Raw genomic sequence first — 17,967 nt, forward strand, 5'->3', positions numbered from 1 at the left:
CTCAGACACACAGCTCATCCCCAAGGGGTCACAACCTTTGTGACAGTTGTTGCTGAAGCAGATGAAGCTGAGAAGAATCTAAACATTAAGTTTGTCAATTTAGTTGAAACCTGTCCATTTGTAACAAGCATGGTAACAAGCATTCATTGTTACACCTTGGTAATTACAGACTGCAATTACTACCAGTTACATGTTGTTATTACACTATTGGTTTTTACAGTGTAATTACACGTGTAATTACACTGTAATAAGGACCCTGTGAAATTAAGTGTTACTGATTTAACCACAAAGACCAGGGAGGTTTTCCAATTATTTGCAAAGAAGTGTTATTACTATTCAGGTTCAGAGAGGCAATTCATTTTGCAGCAGTCATAAAACATATCACATAACAAAACTAATATAAAAAAATAGCAAAGGATGTTTACAAGCAACTAGGCTGGGTAAGTGGATTTTCATAATAAAATGTAAAAATGGGCTACATGTTAAAGTGCAAGTGCTAAAGTGCAATTAGTTCAACATTTTGTTAAATTACAGAATTGCATTCGGAATAAAAGAGTACTTGGCCCTGTCTATTTTTATATACCTTAGGTAGTCTGTACTTGCGGCCAGAGGGAAGGTGTCACGCCTTGGTTTTAGTATTTTGTGTTTTCGTTAATTAGTTGGTCAGGCCAGGGTGTGACATGGGTTTATGTTGTTGTATTTCATAGTGGGGTTTTGTAGTATTTGGGATTGCGGCTGAGTAAGGGTGTTGTATAGGCTTGGCTGCCTGAGGCGGTCTCAATCAGAGTCAGGTGATTCTCGTTGTCTCCGATTGGGAACCGTATTTAGGTAGCCAGGGTTTCACTTTGTATTTCGTGGGTGATTATTCCTGTCTCTGTGTTAGTGTTCACCAGACAGGCTGTATAGGTTTTTCATGTTCCGTTTGTTGTTTTTGTATTTATAAGTTATTTCATGTATCGTCATTTGTTTCATTAAAGACATGAGTAACCAACACGCTGCATTTCGGTCCGACTTTCTTGCGACAAACGAAGAACGCCGTTACAGAATCACCCACCACACACGGACCGAGCAGCGTGTTAACAGGCAGGAGCCACACGAGAGGCAACAGAAGCAGCTTCAGTGGGAGAGGCTACACCACTTGGAGAATTGGACATGGGAGGAAGAACTGGACGGAAAAGGACCCTGGGCTCAGCCTGGTGAATATCGCCGCCCCAAGGAGGAACTAGAAGCGGCTAAAGCGGAGAGGCGCTGGTATGAGGAGGCAGCAAGGCGACGTGGATGGAAGCCCGGGAATCAGCCCCAAAAATGTATTGGGGGGGGGCTATCAGGGAGTATGGCTACGCCAGGTAGGAGACCTGCGCAGACTCCCTGTGCTTACCGGGGGGCTAGAGAGACTGGGCAGGCACCGTGTTATGCAGTGGTGCGCACGGTGTCCCCAGTGCGGGTGCATAGCCCGGTGCGGTATATTTCAGCTCCGCATATCGGCCGGGGCCGGGCTAGATTGAGCGTTGAGCCAAATGCCATGAAGCATCTGGTCCCCAGTGCGTCTCCTTGGGCCGGCTTACATGGCACCAGCCTTGCGCTCGGTGTCTCCGGTTCGCCTACATAGCCCAGTGCGGGCTATTTCACCTCGCAGCACTGGCAGGGCAACCGAGAGAATTCAACCAGGTAAGGTTGGGCAGGCTCGGACCTCAAGAGCTCCAGTGCGCCTGCACGGTCCGGTCTATCCAGTACCACCTCCACACCCCAGCCCTCCGGTAGCAGCTCCCCGCACCAGGCTTCCTGTGCGTGTCCTCGGCCCAATACCACCAGTGCCAGCACCACGCATCAGGCCTACAGTGCGCCTCGCCTCTCCTGCCCTGTAGGAGCCTTTCTCCTCTCCAGCGCTGCCGGAGCCTCCTGCCTGTTTGGAGCAGCCAGAGCTGCCAGTCTGCATGGAGCAGCTAGAGCTGCCAGTCTGCATGGAGCAGCTAGAGCTGCCAGTCTGCATGGAGCAGCTAGAGCTGCCAGTCTGCATGGAGCTGCCAGTCTGCAAGGAGCTGCCAGTCTGCATGGAGCTGCCAGTCTGCATGGAGCAGCCAGAGCTGCCAGTCTGCAAGGAGCTGCCAGTCTGCAAGGAGCCGCCAGTCTGCCCAGCGCCGCCAGTCTGCCCAGCGCCGCCAGTCTGCCCAGCGTCGCCAGTCTGCCCAGCGTCGCCAGTCTGCCCAGCGTCGCCAATCTGCCCAGCGCCACCAGTCTGTCCAGATCTGCCAGTCAGCCAGACTCTTCCAGATCTGCCAGACAGCCAGACTCTTCCAGATCTGCTAGTCAGCCAGACTCTTCCAGATCTGCCAGTCAGCCAGACTCTTCCAGATCTGCCAGTCAGCCAGACTCTTCCAGATCTGCCAGTCAGCCAGACTCTTCCAGATCTGCCAGTCAACCAGACTCTTCCAGATCTGCTAGTCAACCAGACTCTTCCAGATCCGCCAGTCAGCCAGGATCTGCTGGATTCAACTGCCTGGCTGGGCTTCCTCTCAGTACTGGGCTTCCTCTCAGTACTGGGCTTCCTCTCAGTACTGGGCTGCCCCTCAGTCCCGGACTGCCCCTCAGTCCCGGACTGCCCCTCAGTCCCGAGCTGCCCCTCAATCCCGAGCTGCCCCTCAGTCCTGAGCTGCCCCTCAGTCCCGAGCTGCCCCTCAGTCTTGAGCTGCCCCTCAGTCCCGAGCTTCCCCTCAGTCCCGAGCTGCCTCAGTCCCGAGCTGCCCCTCAGTCACGAGCTGCTCCTCAGTTCAGTGGGGTTCTGGGTGAGGACTATTCGGCCATGGTCGGCGGCGAGGGTGGATCATCCCAGGACGCAAAGGGGAGGAACTATGACATTTATGGAGTGGGGTCCACGTCCCGAGCCGGAACCGCCACCATGGACAGACGCCCACCCGGACCCTCCCTATGGTTTTGAGGTGCGTCCGGGAGTCCGCACCTTAGGGGGGGGTTCTGTCACGCCTTGGTCTTAGTATTTTGTGTTTTCGTTAATTAGTTGGTCAGGCCAGGGTGTGACATGGGTTTATGTTGTTGTATTTCATAGTGGGGTTTTGTAGTATTTGGGATTGCGGCTGAGTAGGGGTGTTGTATAGGCTTGGCTGCCTGAGGCGGTTCTCAATCAGAGTCAGGTGATTCTCGTTGTCTCTGATTGGGAACCGTATTTAGGTAGCCAGGGTTTCACTTTGTATTTCTTGGGTGATTGTTCCTGTCTCTGTGTAGTTTCACCAGATAGGCTCGGTCACTTTGGATTTTCTTTTTTTCTTGTTTTGGAAGAGAAGAGAACGAGCGCCATTCTCCTTGCGGAGATGGTGCTAAATACATCAACACGGTCGGTCCCTGGGATTGGGCTGGCCAACACGATTCATTTTGCTTGGAAGGAAATGGGGATGGGGGGGATTCTAAAGCTGACGGTGAAGGACGTGTTTTGTTTCCAAGGCAACTCGTTGGAGGGAGCATATGACGTGGCGCTATATACAGAAGAAAAACACGATGATATCCTGAGAAGGGCAAGAGCAGTGGGAGGTGAGAGGCCGATGTGCCACTACGAAATAACAAGCCTGGCGAAGAATAACTTTAGGGTTGTAACTGTCAACATTTACAACCCTTACGTTAAGGACGAAGAGGTGAGAGCTTTTCTGGGGAGATACATGGATAACGTCTCCTCAGCTAGGCACCTCAAAGACTCCCTTGGGTTTTGGAATGGGAGGAGAGGCTTCCAGGCCCTCCTCAGGGAGGACCCAAAGGGACATGGTGGCTACCTCCATCCTCCTGCTATGTTCTCCCTTGGGGCTGACAGGGGGACGTTGTTTTATGCACATCATCCCCCATTTTGCAGGCGCTGTATGGCCTACGGACACATTTTCGCCTCGTGCAGCATGAGAAAATGCAGATTTTGTGGATCTGAGGATCACGAGGCGAGGGATTGTGACAAGCCTAAGACATGCCATGGGTGTGACTCATCAGCACACCTGTGGCGGGGTGCCCGGCCCGTCAGAGGTCATATGCGTCTGCGGCTGGGGGGGGAACAGGAGCGGGGGGTGGGGGAAGAAGAGGAGGGGAAGGAAGCACGCCTCATGACAAGAGTACAAGTCCAGAGGGGAAGGCCACAAGGAAGGAAGAGGAGCAAGAAGAGGCAGATGGAAGAGAGAAGGAAACGGAAGGCACGGGAGTAGGAGAACCAGGAAAAGAGGCGGAAGAAGAGCAAGTGGAATGGGGGGAAAGTGCCCTGGTGGAAGAGATGAGGGGTATGGTGGAGGAGCTGGCGGGGGGGAGGGTGGTATCTCTCCACTGCCGCCATCACCAAAGAAGAGAATGAAGAGGAGGGTGCGATTCGCCGACAGTGAGGGGGAGGGGATGGCCAAGAGAGTGATGGGGGTGGGAGAAACCTCTGGGTTGCTGCTGGTTTCCCCAGGCCCTCAACTTCGTTTGGGTGGGGACACACCTAACAAGACTCAGGACTGGGTACAGGAGGAGGTGGGGAGTTTTTTGTTTGGGGACTCAGCCTCCCCAAATTTTTTCAAAACCAGCTGCAACACTGGGGAGGGGGAGGATTGTGGGGGTAGACCCAGGGTGCAGGGCACCCCGGAGCCAAACACTATTCCTGCATCCTGGGATGGTGTGATGGAGGAAGAGGGGGGGATGTCGGGATTACGGATGGTGTTCTCACCGGTAGATATGGAGCAGGGGAGCACCGGGTGAGTCTCCTGTTGTTTTTTTTTCTGTCTGGGTTTGGAATTTGAGTCTATTACATGTTTTAATTTTTCATGGAGTCTAATTTTACTTTTGTTAGTTTAAATGTAAGGGGTTTAAGGGATATTGTTAAGAGGAGGGCGGTTTTTAGTTATTTGGAGGGTGTGGGGTTTGATTTTTGTTTTTTACAGGAGGTTCACCTGAGGGATGGAGGGGATGTTAGTAGGTTTAAGAGGGAGTGGGACAAGGGGGAGTCGGGGGGGTGCACTCATCGGGGGTAGGGATTTTGTGTGGGCACAGGGAGGTAAAAGTGGAGGATTCTTTTGTGGTAATGCAGGGGAGGGTTATAGGAGTGGATGTCACGATAAGGGATTGTAAATTTAGATTAGTGGTGGTGTATGGGCCACGGGTGGTGGCAGACAGGAGGGAGATGGTGGACTGTCTGATGCCCCTGTGTGTCACAAATAGGAAATTAGTGATAGGGGGGATTTTAATACAGATTTAGGAAGAGGGGGGATAGCAGAGCAGGCGCCATTGCCAGGCTAATGGCTTGCCATGGTCTGGTAGATGGTGGTCTGCACACTACTCCGAAAATGGACGGTCCTACATGGCGTAACTCCAGGGGGGTTGAGCGGAGGCTCGACTATATTTTTGTACCCAGGTCTTTGGGTAAGTTGTCTGGGCGGCTGTTGCCTGTTTTCTTCTCGGATCATGACGGGGTGCTCCTGCAGGTGGGGTCGCCAGTCTGCCTCTTTGGTAGGGGGTACTGGAAGCTAGATCGGGATGTGCTGGAGGAGCAGGCTTTTGTTGACGGGTTTTATGGTTTCTTTAGGGGGCTTGAGGGCCTCCGGTCCATGTGCGAGGGGGTGTTAGAGTGGTGAGAATTAGTTAAGGTGAGGATTAGGGCTTTTATAATAGGGTATTGCAAGAGGAAAAAAAGGGAGGAGAGGAGGGAGGTGGATCGTATCCAAAGGTTAATTGAACTCGAATACGAGGCAGGCAACCTCGGAGGGTCGTTTGACTGGGAGAGATCCGCAACCCTAAAGGCGCAGCTCAGGGAGTTGCAGGAGCGGAAGGCTCGAGCTTTCCTGGAGCGTGCGCATAGTGGCTTTCTAGAACATAATGAGACTTGTTCTGCTATGTTCTTTAAGTTGGTTAGGGCAAGACAGAGTAGGAAGGTAATGCATGGTGTTAGGGAAGAAAATGGTAGTATAGTTAGAGAACCAGAGGATATGGTCAGGGTGACAACTGATCATTTCCAAGGTTTATTTAAGGAAAGGGAAATAGATGTAGAGCAGGGAAATGTGTTTTTAGAACACTTGTCCAGGCGATTGCCGGAGGACATTAGAGAAGTGATGGAGGCCCAGATCTCACTAGAAGAGGTTGAGAGCGCTCTTAGGAGGATGGGAAAAGGGAAGGTGCCTGGGATGGATGGGCTGCCGGCTGAGTTTTATCTCAAGTTTTGGGGTATACTTGGACCAGTGGTCCTCGAAGTCTTGAAGGCCATCCTTGAGACGGGGGTCCCGGGGGTATCAATGGCTGTTGGTGTGCTGTCACTTTTATATAAGAAGGGGGAAGTAACAGACCTTGGCAACTGGCGGCCGTTGACCATGCTGTGTGTAGATTACAAGCTACTTGCAAAGGTTTTAGCAGACCGGTTGCGCACAGCCCTTCCCTACGTCGTTCATGAGGATCAGACGTGCGGGGTAGAGGGCCACTCTATTAGATGGAACCTACAGTTAATCAGGGACTCCATCGCTTGGGTTGAAGATAGAGGACTGCCTTTTATGGTAGCAGCGCTAGATCAGGCGAAAGCCTTCGATTGCGTGAATAGATCCTTTTTATTCAGTGTTAGGTCGATTAGGATTTGGGGAGAAGTTTATAGGATGGATTCGTACATTATATGTCGGAGCGGGGTGCCGAGTTAGTGTAAATAGTCACTTGGGTGACGTTTTTGACCTCTCGTCTGGGGTCAGGCAGGGGTGCCCACTCTCGGCTCTCCTCTTCGTTCTGTACATGGAGCCTCTGGGGGCTGCCATTAGGGCAGACACAGGGGTGGAAGGTTTGCTGATCCCTGGAAGTGGTGGGCTGCGTGTTAAGATAACGCAGTACGCCGACGACACTTCCTTGCTGTTGTGCAAGGACTCGTGCCTGACAAGGTCCCTTGCCATCTTTGCGGATTTCACCTGAGCGTCGGGAGCAGTTCTGAACCATGCAAAGTCTTCCGTCAAGTTTTTCGGAAGATGGTGCGGTAGAACGGATGTGCGCTTGGGGGTTATCTCTCTGTGAGGGGGCCCTGAGGATTCTCGGGGTCCATTTTGAAACCTCAGGCTCAGCGACGCTAAACTGGAACATGCGTATCGCAGTGGTACAGAGGAAGCTAGCAATGTGGAAAGCTAGGTATTTGTCTTTTTATGGGCAAAGTCCTGGTCCTAAAGGTGGATGTGTTGCCGTCTCTTTTGTATTTGGCATACATCTACCCATTGCCGACTTGTCTGAGGAGGCCTCTAGTGAGGCTTGTGTTTCAGTTTATGTGGAGTGGCAGGTGCGAGTGGGTCGCCAGGGCACGCATGATCTGTCCCATCGGGGAGGGAGGTAGGGGGGTACCGTCCGGTTACCTCCTGCGGGTATTTTTCTCGTATCAGGCGAGAAGCATAATGGTGTGGTCTAACATGGGTCCTCGGGCGGAACAGCTGCCGTGGCACTTTGGTCATGCGGCCAAGTGGCTGCGTGCGCACCCTGAGGTTGAAGTTGCCCGAGTAGGTTTAGATCATAGGCACCTGTACGAGGAGGTCAGAAAGGCAGGGAGTCCGGCGCCTGTAGTGGGCATCTCGGAAGTGGTCTGGGAGGGAGTGCAGGCGCGGGGTCTGGACAACAGGCTCAAGGACCTGAATTGGTTGAGCCTTCATAAGTGTTTGCCGGTACGTTCCATCTTGTACCGGTATAGTTTGGTGCAATCCCCCACCTGTCCAAGATCCTCTTGTGGCAGGGAGGAGACTGTGCGCCATGTCTTTTGGGACTGTGCCTTTGCCGGAGTAGTATGGGCTAGGGCACGGGTGTTGTTAGGTTTGGTAAAGGGGGATTTTGTATTGACGTGGGCCAGGTTAGAGAGGGGTGTAGGGAGAGCGAGAGGGACGGATAGGGACAGGTTTCTGCTCTGGCTTCTCATGAGTCTCTTTAAACGGGGGCTGTGGGAAGCAAGGCAGAACATGGTGAAGACAGGGAGAGATTGGGGGGTGGAAGGGATAGTGAGGAGAGTGGAAGGAGATTTGAGGGGGAGGATGAAGAGGGAGGAGAGGAAGTGGGGGCAGCATGCTGCTCGGGAGAGGTGGAAGGGGGGTTTAGGGCTGGGTGTCATTTAGATTTGTAAGAGGATAGATTAGGGACGGGGAGATAGGGAAAGGTATTTTGTAGGGTGACGGGGAGGGAAGATGCTCCCCTGAGGTTTTGTTTGGGGTTTATGTTTAGTTTAATTAGTTTAATTAAAAATACCATTATTTGAGTATGTATGTAAATTATGAGTTGTAAAGAATGAATGGTATTGAAGATAATAAATAATTTTTTATTAAAAAAAAATATTTAAAAAAGACAGGCTGTATAGGTTTTTCACGGTCCGTGTTCGGTCTCATCCCCTTCGAGGAGACTGACCAAAGCAGTGTCATCAGCATATTTGATCAGGTGGCCCCTGGAAACTGGCTCCAGCAGCTGTCTGTATACAATATGTATGTAACTGGTGAAAGAATGCTGGCCTGTGGGGTTCCAACTGAAGAAGTGCACATCTCAGAGAGTGTGTTGCCAACTCATACCTGCTGAGACCTATCAGTGGTGAAGTTGATGATCCATTTGATAAGCATAGAATCAAGTCCGAAGTCTCCTATTTGTCTGTCCTTGAGGATGAAAGTATTGATTGTGTTAAATGCAAAGGAGAAATCTTCAAAAATTATATACACATTTTTGCTGCCCTTCAAATGCATGTCCCTCTTTTCCTCTCTCCGACCAGTATGCAAACTGGAGGGGGTCAATGAAGTGTTGGTAGATGAGTAACAAATACAGCAAACATTGAATATCCCTTTGAGCATGGTGTAGTTATTAATGACACTTTGGATGGTGTAACAATAGACCCAGTCACTACAAATGTTCCTAACTCAGTTGCTGGAGAGGAAGGAAACTGCTCAGGGATTTCACCAAGAGGCCAATGGGGATTTTAAAACAGTTACAGAGTTTAATGGCTCTGATAGGAGAAAACTGTTGATGGATCAACAACATTGTAGTTACTCCACAATACTAACATAAATTAAAGAATACAAATGTTCCAAAACAAGCATTCTACTTTTTGGGGTTACTGTATTGTTTATAGATGTTACTGCACTGTTGGAGCTAGAAACATAAGTATTTCACTGCACCTGCTATAACATCTGCAAATATATGTACATGACCTATAAACTTTGATTTGATTTGGCCTTTCCAAGCCACTGTTTTTCTGCACCTGGATTGCTTGCTCTGTGGGGTTTTTAGGCTGGATTTCTGTAAAGACGTTTGTGACAACTGTTGATGTAAAAAGGCTGGCATGAGGATGGAGTTGTCCCAGAGTCTCCACAAGGGCGCACTAGTTCTGCCAGAGCTAGGGAGACCTTATTCTGTAATTCATTCACCTTCAGCAGTTACTAGGTCATGAAAAATAAAACTACAGCAGTAGTTTAACAATGCTTTACCCACAATTTAATTCCTTATCATCTGTGTTAGGTTCTGTAAAGATCGGATAAGGGAATGATCATTCAAGAAGTAGATGATTCAGTATGCTTTACCATGTTTTATGTCTTTATGTCCTTCAATGTGATGTCTTAGAATGATCTCCAACATTGATTTCAGGGGACAGTCTTGGGCCTTCCAGGTGAAGAATTTGTCGCAGGTCGGATCTATTGTTGATGCTTAGTAATTCAATTTTTAAAATCCTTCGATTGGTGTTTCCATCACAGATAAATCATACTATATTATTTCAAAGCGTTTGTAAAGAAAATAACAATGGTTAAAAACTTGACTTAGATTTTTTTTAAATGTGACAGTTGATTTTATTTCCTCAGATCCCTTTGCATCTATAACTCTTGCTTGAGGAGAGGAGTCCCCACACCCAACAAAACATATATATAAAGCTCAATATGAGCTTACTCAAAAGTCTTGCAGACTGACATTCAGCGTAGAGATAGGCTGCACACGCAAAAAATCCAAGTTTGTTCTTACTTAGTATATACATTTATTGCATTCAATATATTTCTGGCCTCTGTTTAACAAGTAGAGAAACATTAGATGCAGACACAGGTGGAATTTAAACATTTAAGAGAATGGGTTGAAAGACAATTTAACAAGAAACTGATAAACATCTCCACTCATAAAACGTTATATGTGTCCTTATCAGAGAAGAGTGACTTGTCCTCTGACATAAGCAGCAGTAATCATGTCTGGATCTTTTCTGGATTTCAGTCCCATCCAGCAAGAAAGGCTAAGCACATGGGGTAATGAAAGCTGGAGGATGCCCTATCTAAGCAGCTGGCTAGGAGGCCTCAGATGGCTTGTCCTCTTCTGACTGTGATGATTGTACTATTATTGAAGGGTGTGTAGATAAGGACTGTGAAATCCTAGTGGCAAAGACACACCCCTTTACACATTTGCATCAATGAGACACTGATCGGAGTCACCTGAGGGAAAAGAGAGAGATGCAGGGCACTATTCAATCACATATAAGTACATTATCTGTGTTACTATTCTGTCAGATACTGATACATACACACATACTCAAACATGGACACAGTAACACACAGAGGGAAGATAGTGGGATGGGGGTTAGTAAAGTTCACTGTGTCTCAGTTCTCCGCAGGCTACAGAACAAGCACAGCCAAGGAGAGAGAGAGAAATTCTGTAGCACTACAGCGTAACCCCAGAGGTCACACACAGACCCAGGGGCTTAATAATAGTGCACACGCCCACTTTAATAAGACCATTAAACACACACTGAGGTATAACATTCAATTGTCAATGGACCATATTGAAACTTTTCCCATTTAGGCTAGGGCTTAGGCTATGTATTGTTAGTGCTTGACTTGGCCTGAAATAGGTGCTGGTAATCACTTTGGGTGCCAGTACTTTTATATTTAGGTGCAAGAGCTCCACAATACTTTTGAGGAAATATTCTATAAGATATTCGAAAATATTCTATTTTGGGGCGGCTGGTAGCCAAGTGGTTAGAGCATTGGGCCAGTAACCGAAAGGTTGCTGGATTGAATCTCTGAGCTGACAAGGTAAAAATCTGTAATTCTGCCCCTGAACAAGTCAGTTAACCCATTGTTCCCCGGTAAGCCTTCATTGTAAATCAGAATTTGTTCTTAACTGACTAGGTTAAATAGAATAAGAGGTGCAGGAGCTCAAGCAGTAGCAACATTGAGGTGCAAGTACTCAGCTCCAGTGAGCTCCTGCCCAAGTCAAGCACTGTGTTTTCAAATCAAATCACATTTTATGTGTCACATGCACAGAATACAACAGGTGAAATGTTTACTTACAAGCCCTTAACCAACAATGTAGTTTTAAGAGAATACCCCCCAAAAATGTAAGAGATAAGAATAACAAATGATTAAAGAACAGCAGTAAATAACAATAGCATGGCTATATACAGGGAGTACTGATACAGAGTCAATGTGTGAGGGCACAGGTGTCGAGGTAATTGAGGTAATGTGTACATGTAGGTAGAGTTATTAAAGTGACTATGCATAGACAACTATGTATTGTCTAACAGTTGATGAAAGATGTATAATAGTCAATGTATAACATGCAATAGTCAATGGATCATATTTCAACTTAAATGTAGGCCTTGGGCCCAGGCAATTATCTAACTCTTGATTGCCTAACATGCATACATATGCATAATGTACATGCATAGCGTCACCTTAAACATGCATTTTCAGGGATCTTTTGCCAGAGACCCTTATAAAAACGCATGACTGATACTCACTTGCCTTTTTTACTGGCCTTTTGAAAACTCAGGTCGACTAATAAGCTACCATTTTCTCTGACACTCACCCAACTAATACACATTGTCACCTAAGTATACCACCCTCACATTCTTCACTGTCATGTTATATCAAACGTTGATATGTTAAATGTTACGCCATGATGGAACAATGTTGGCAATTGTAGCCAATTCTTGGTAGGCCTAGTTGTCATATTTTCAACTTTATACTTTTCTCGATGATTCAGAGCTCGCCATAGTTGTTTTGCTACCTGCTGGCATTTCGACTGATTAACATATTACGTAACTAATACGTCGAATTGCCCGTCCTTGATAAAACCGAGGCGCAGGCAGTAATTATTAACGCAAAAAAAATGTAGCCTATCAAATGAAACGCAATCCGGTGATGAACGTCAAAACAAAAGATCAACCACGTGACTAGAGAGCTCAGTTAGTAGTCATATGACCTGTAGTTCTTCTATATACAGGGCATAGACACGGCAATTGCTCCGCACACAGGACTTCGAGTTTAGCATTTGAGGTCAACATTGTTGGCGCATTAGGCTAGTTTCGTCCTCGACATGACCAGTATGTCTTTTGTTAGTTTGGTGGTGTGTTTTCTTACTGGTTCGTGTCTTACATGGGCTAACTACGCCCCTGACGAGGTAACCGAACTACCGGGAATGTCGTTTAAACCAAACTACCGGCAGTGGTCGGGCTATTTGAAAGCCAGCCCTGGAAAGTTTCTCCATTACTGGTGAGTATCAGTAATGCCATACGTCGCTACCTTGACTAACTAACAACTTAGTGTTTGTTTTGGTTGGGGATGCTTTCAGAAACTCCAGCTCGTGCACAACATTAGTTTACCAATGTACAATATCTATATATCGGTTTATTCCAAATGGGTCAAATAATACATTAATCAACTCATGGCATAAATAACCTTTCATCTTTTTAAGTCATCAAATAAACGTACAAGATTGACTATTGCTCAGTAGTAAATTAATACAGAAGTTAGTACAGAGACAACTGAAACTTGTTTAACAACCCTTCAAATAGAATGTCACAAAGGCAGAAGAGAACGCTTCTGAAGCAGGACTAGATAATGATTTATACTTCCTCTTTTGCTACTTCCTCCAGCATTGGTCATGCATTGTGTTGTAGCTTGTACCTTTTTATTGAGACGTTTAAGAGCTAGAACATCCTTTGCCATATGCTATGAGAAGTTAATGATTGACAATAACACATGACACTTTTATTCTAGTGTTCTATAGACCACACACACACACAGGTCCACATACACAGACATAAACATAATTCGCAGACACTGTTGTACCTGGGGTCTAGAACTAAGTGCGGAGTGCACCAAGTGTGTCTTTGGATACTCTCTATCTCCTGTTAACCTGGCCCTCTACCTCCCTGCTTCCCCAGGTTTGTGACCTCACAGAGGGACCCACTGAAGGACCCTGTTGTGCTGTGGCTGAATGGAGGGCCAGGCTGCAGCTCGCTGGATGGCTTTCTGTCAGAGAACGGCCCCTTCCATGTTAGTTCTCCCACACGTTACCTTTTCAGCATGAGCTTAGCAGGACCTGTGATTTCAGTTTGTGTGTCCCAGTGTAACCTTATTGTATGCAGTGATTCTGAGTCCCACAGAATAACATCATTTTGTCCCCCTCAGGTGAATGATGATGGGGCCACTCTGTATGAGAATAATTTCAGCTGGAACAGGATCGCCAACGTTCTGTACCTAGAGTCCCCTGCAGGTGTGGGATACTCCTACTCTGATGACCAGAAGTACAAAACTGACGACGACCAGGTGAGATCAGGGTCTCATTCGGGAGAGTGGAATGCATTTAATAAATCAGACACCATTATTTACCTCTTTGTCATAGGCATGTCTTTTATACACACTGTATTTCTATTTGAACGTGCCAGTGTTGTGCTCCACTGACAGTGGCTCAGAAATCATGCAGTTCACTCTTCCTTACTGAATACTAAAGTAATAGTAACTCATTTATCTCCCTTACTATTAGGTGGCTGACGACAACTACCTAGCTCTGCAGAGTTTCTTTGCCAAGTTTCCAAACTTCACACAGAATGAGTTCTTCATCATCGGTGAGAGTTATGGTGGGATATATGCCCCGACACTCAGCCAGCGTGTGGCCACAGGGACCGCAAAGATTAACTTCAAGGTGAGTTGATTCTCACACCGACTTAATTGTTTTGAGTGGATTATTCTCTTACGCTCTCTGAAAATCTAAAGACTGAGCATAAGTTAAAAACAATGCAATGGAATTCAATCGATTATGTAGGAGAGGATGGTATGACTCAAATATGTATGACAGTTATAAAGTAACTCCTTTAATGTGTTTTTCAGGGCTTTGCAGTGGGTAATGGCCTCAGTAGCTATGCCCTGAATGACCAGTCTCTGATCTACTTTGGTTACTACCACGGCCTCTTTGGAGAACAGTAAGAACTCACAACACATTCACTCATGTGGGCTCTGACTGTTTAGTTATGTTTACATGACTAGGGATAGTTCCTTTTGAAAAACCCACAATATGAATCCAAGCTTGGCTGATGCTTCTGTTACAAGACATTGCATTGTGTTTAAGTAAACTATCCTCTTGAAGGCTGTGGACAGATCTGAACACAAACTGCTGTGATAAGGGAACATGTAACTTCTTCAACAACAGCAAGGACGCCTGCAAGACACTGGTACACATGGAAGCACTTTTACAATCTGATAAGAAGTATTTTATATCAAATACAAAAATTGTGCTATTACATGCACAGGTTTAACATAGAAATGCATGCTTGTACCTTTGTTTCTCCCTCTCATTCATTCTTGCCCTCTCAGTTGAGCCAGGCCTTTAGTATTGTGTATGATTCTGGGCTGAATGAGTATGCACTTTACATGGACTGTGAGGGTGGAGTCGGGGCCAGAGCCTATGAGAGGAGCATGAGCCACCTTTTCAGGAACTACAGGAAACACTGGGACACCTTCCAAGTAAGTGCCCCCCTATGGAAGAATGGACTTGAACACTGTATTCTGGCATTAGATTTTGTTAGTCTTTTGTTCAGAAGGGGGGTTCTGGTTATTCTCAAATTGTTTGAAGGTGGGTATGATGGAAGATATTGGTGTGATATGTAAGTAATGTGTCTCGCTGTAGCTGCTGAAGGTGCCGTCCGTCACTGGCCAAACTCCTCTTGTGGGTGAGGTCCCTCCCTGCATTAACAGCACAGCACAGATGAACTGGCTCAACCGGGGTGATGTGAGGAAAGCCCTACACATCCCTGATACACTTCCACCCTGGGACATCTGCAGGTATTACACTCGTGAAGTCTAAATGCAGCGACAGGACATCTAAAACTTGACAACAGTAAACTACCTAAAGGACATCTTTACAGGGCCTCCCGGGTGGCGCAGTGGTCTAGGGCACTGCATCGCAGTGCGCGCTGTGCCACCAGAGACTCTGGGTTCGTGCCCAGGCTCTGTCACAGCCCGCCGCGACCGGGAGGTCAATGGGGCGATGCACAATTGGCCTAGCGTCGTCCGGGTTAGGGAGGGTTTGGCCGGTAGGGATATCCTTGTCTCATCACGCACTAGCGATTCCTGTGGCGGGCCGGGCGCAGTGCATGCCAAGGTCACCAGGTGCCCGGTGTTTCCTCCGACACTTCCGGGTTGGATGTGCGCTGTGTTAAGAAGCAGTGCAGTGTTGTGTTTCGGAGGTCGCATGGCTTTCGACCTTCGTCTCTCCCGAGCCCGTACGGGAGTTGTAGCGATGAGACAAGATAGTAACTAACAATTGGATACCACAAAATTGGTGAGAAAAGGGGGTAAAATTAAAAAAAAAAGACATCTTTACCATAACTCTGTAGTGACGTGGTGGGAGGACAGTACACCAACATCTACCCGACAGTGAAGGATGTGTATCTGAAGCTGCTGTCTCTGGGTGTCCGGGCGCTGGTCTATAACGGAGACACTGACATGGCCTGCAACTTCCTGGGAGACAAGTGGTTTGTGGAGCAGCTCAACCAGAAGGTAAAGCTCTTCAAGACTGCTATTTGTGGCATAGAGATTTGGATGCTGGGTATTTGGCATGTTTGTAACTCACTGTTTTCTTTAATTTCCAGACAACCACCAAGTACCAGAGCTGGATATCTGATGACCAGATTGCTGGCTTCTACGAGCAGTATGGAAACCTCACCCTCCTGACTGTGAAGGTAAGCACTACTTACTTAGTTAGCACATTAGCATTGATTCACTGTCTTCAGACTCATTAACACACCACAGACATGTTCATAAAGATTAGTGAATGCAACAGGGGTGAGGCTGCTGCGTTCTAATCCCATCTTCTGTTTCAGGGCGCTGGTCACATGGTGCCGCAGTGGGCTCCAGGCCCCGCCTTAGACATGTTCCAGTCCTTCCTGACAAACAAACCCTACTGAGCATGCTCCTGGGGCTGCTTCCAGTGTCTGTAATGGAACTTGTTAGTGGGTCAGGATGATGGCCCATTTTTCTCAGGGTGTGTTGGGTGGAAAGGGGGAGTAATCCTTCTCACCCCCCCCCTTAAATGATTTAGATGCACTATTGTAAAGTGGCTGTTCCACTGGATGTCAGAAGGTGAATTCACCAATTTGTAAGTCGCTCTGGATAAGAGCGTCTGCTAAATGACTTAAATGTAAATGGGGAAACACATGTTTTGTTTTTGTGATCAAATTAAATGTTTCTGTTGCACTCTAAGTAAGTTCATTAGATCAAAGCGCAACTCTGGAGTTGGGGTGACAGGAGTGTAATCGGACTAAGCCATTTCTTAATTTCAGTAAATGTATAATTTTACTTGACGCAAACTGCATATTAATAGCTTTACAGAAATGTTTAGGTGCATCACATGTCAAATATTCCTTTGGTGATGCTGTGCAATCACTGGTTGGCTTTCTAACTGATTAGCAGCTTATTAATCACATCAGAGCTATCATTTGTCTTTTGAGTTTCTGTATCTGGGTTTTCAATTGTCACCACTTGGGGGAGCTGAAATGCCATGGAACTCAAATAGCCAAAAGGCTAATCAGCACTTTTAAAGAATCCAACATTCTTTGTCTTTCTAATAAATGCTTTTTATGAAACCATTTATCTTATTAATTTATAATTTTATGAGCCTTTTTACTGAACATGATTACAGAATGTAATCCACGTAATCTTAAGTGACTTCCATAGACACTTGAATTCCAGGGATGGTGATTGAGCAACAAATCTCCTCAGCCATTTTTTATTTTACCTTTATTTAACCAGGCAAGTCAGTTAAGAACAAATTCTTATTGTCAATGACGGCCTAGGAACAGTGGGTTAACTGCCTGTTCAGGGGCAGAACGACAGATTTGTACCTTGTCAGCTCGGGGGTTTGAACTCGCAACCTTCCGGTTACTAGTCCAACGCTCTAACCACTAGGCTACCCTGCAACCCCAACTAATGATTCAGTACACAACAGGCCAATCGGTGTGGCAAAGATTAACTGGAAATGACTAATGATTCCTGTGTTAACTGAAATTAAGCTATATATATATTTTTAGTTGCTTCAAGACTTACAGGTAGGCCGTCTTGCAGAAGTCAGGATACATCAATGTCTCTAGTGCTTCCTACATCTGCATTGCTTGTTTGGTGTTTTAAGCTGGGTTTCTGTATAGCACTTTGACAACTGCTAATATAAATTTCTATAAATACAGTTGACTAGTCCATGTGTTCTCCAAATGTGGTACTTACTGCAGTGGTCTGCAATTGTTTGGAGGAAAAATATTGGTATTTTAAACACAATGTCATGTTTGAGAACTAACAAAAGCCAGACAAAATAAAAAAAGGTATTTGGAACATACTCTTTTTTTTTTCTTTTTTTTTGAGCAGAGGTGCAAAGTATCAGTCATGGCAAAATTGTCTCACTGTAGAATTGCTGGAAATTAGCTTCAAAACTGCTACATTTTCTTCCAGCTCAATGGAAAAATGTGTAGAATTGCAGAATTCTTTTACATTTTCTCTACACCACCAGTGGTGACCTGTCATTTAAGCCCCACATTTTGCAAAAAAATATATAGTTAATAAAGCCACATACAAACATGGTCTCTTTGTTTTCTTGAGGAAGGCAGCACCAAAATGCAGGTGTTTCAGCCTAGCTCAGTGCTTTCTGTGGTGGTGGGGTAAGCCAGCAGAAAACATGGAGCTTTGCGCTGTGATTGGCCCTGTTCTATCATTCATGGGGACACTACAT

The 17,967-nt window shown here is 46.6% G+C and overlaps 1 protein-coding gene and 1 non-coding gene across 2 annotated transcripts; one reads left to right on the plus strand and one right to left on the minus strand.

Moving 5' to 3' along the window:
- Positions 1 to 10,556: 10,556 nt before the first annotated feature.
- On the minus strand, positions 10,557 to 10,679 carry LOC135506525 (small nucleolar RNA SNORA76). Its single transcript, XR_010450533.1, has one exon. It is a non-coding gene; the product is annotated as a small nucleolar RNA SNORA76 (small nucleolar RNA).
- A 1,481-nt stretch (positions 10,680 to 12,160) lies between these two features.
- On the plus strand, positions 12,161 to 16,839 carry LOC135558672 (lysosomal protective protein-like). Its single transcript, XM_064992694.1, has 11 exons — positions 12,161 to 12,461; positions 13,136 to 13,247; positions 13,383 to 13,520; positions 13,738 to 13,896; positions 14,082 to 14,173; positions 14,338 to 14,422; positions 14,565 to 14,714; positions 14,878 to 15,032; positions 15,587 to 15,749; positions 15,842 to 15,931; positions 16,073 to 16,839. The coding sequence occupies exons 1-11, from the start codon at positions 12,286 to 12,288 to the stop codon at positions 16,154 to 16,156; spliced, it is 1,404 nt and encodes a 467-aa protein (XP_064848766.1). The 5' UTR covers positions 12,161 to 12,285; the 3' UTR covers positions 16,157 to 16,839.
- Positions 16,840 to 17,967: the final 1,128 nt, after the last annotated feature.

The sequence above is a fragment of the Oncorhynchus masou genome, chromosome 2 (assembly GCF_036934945.1).
Source record: "Oncorhynchus masou masou isolate Uvic2021 chromosome 2, UVic_Omas_1.1, whole genome shotgun sequence".
Classification (NCBI taxonomy): Eukaryota; Metazoa; Chordata; class Actinopteri; order Salmoniformes; family Salmonidae; genus Oncorhynchus; species Oncorhynchus masou.

Coding starts and splice junctions, on each gene's coding strand:
- LOC135558672 (XM_064992694.1), top strand. CDS start 12,286: ATGACCAGTATGTCTTTTGTTAGTTTGGTGGTGTGTTTTCTTACTGGT. Junction 12,462..13,135: donor GGAAAGTTTCTCCATTACTG/GTGAGTATCAGT, acceptor CTGCTTCCCCAG/GTTTGTGACCTCACAGAGGG. Junction 15,033..15,586: donor CCACCCTGGGACATCTGCAG/GTATTACACTCG, acceptor ATAACTCTGTAG/TGACGTGGTGGGAGGACAGT.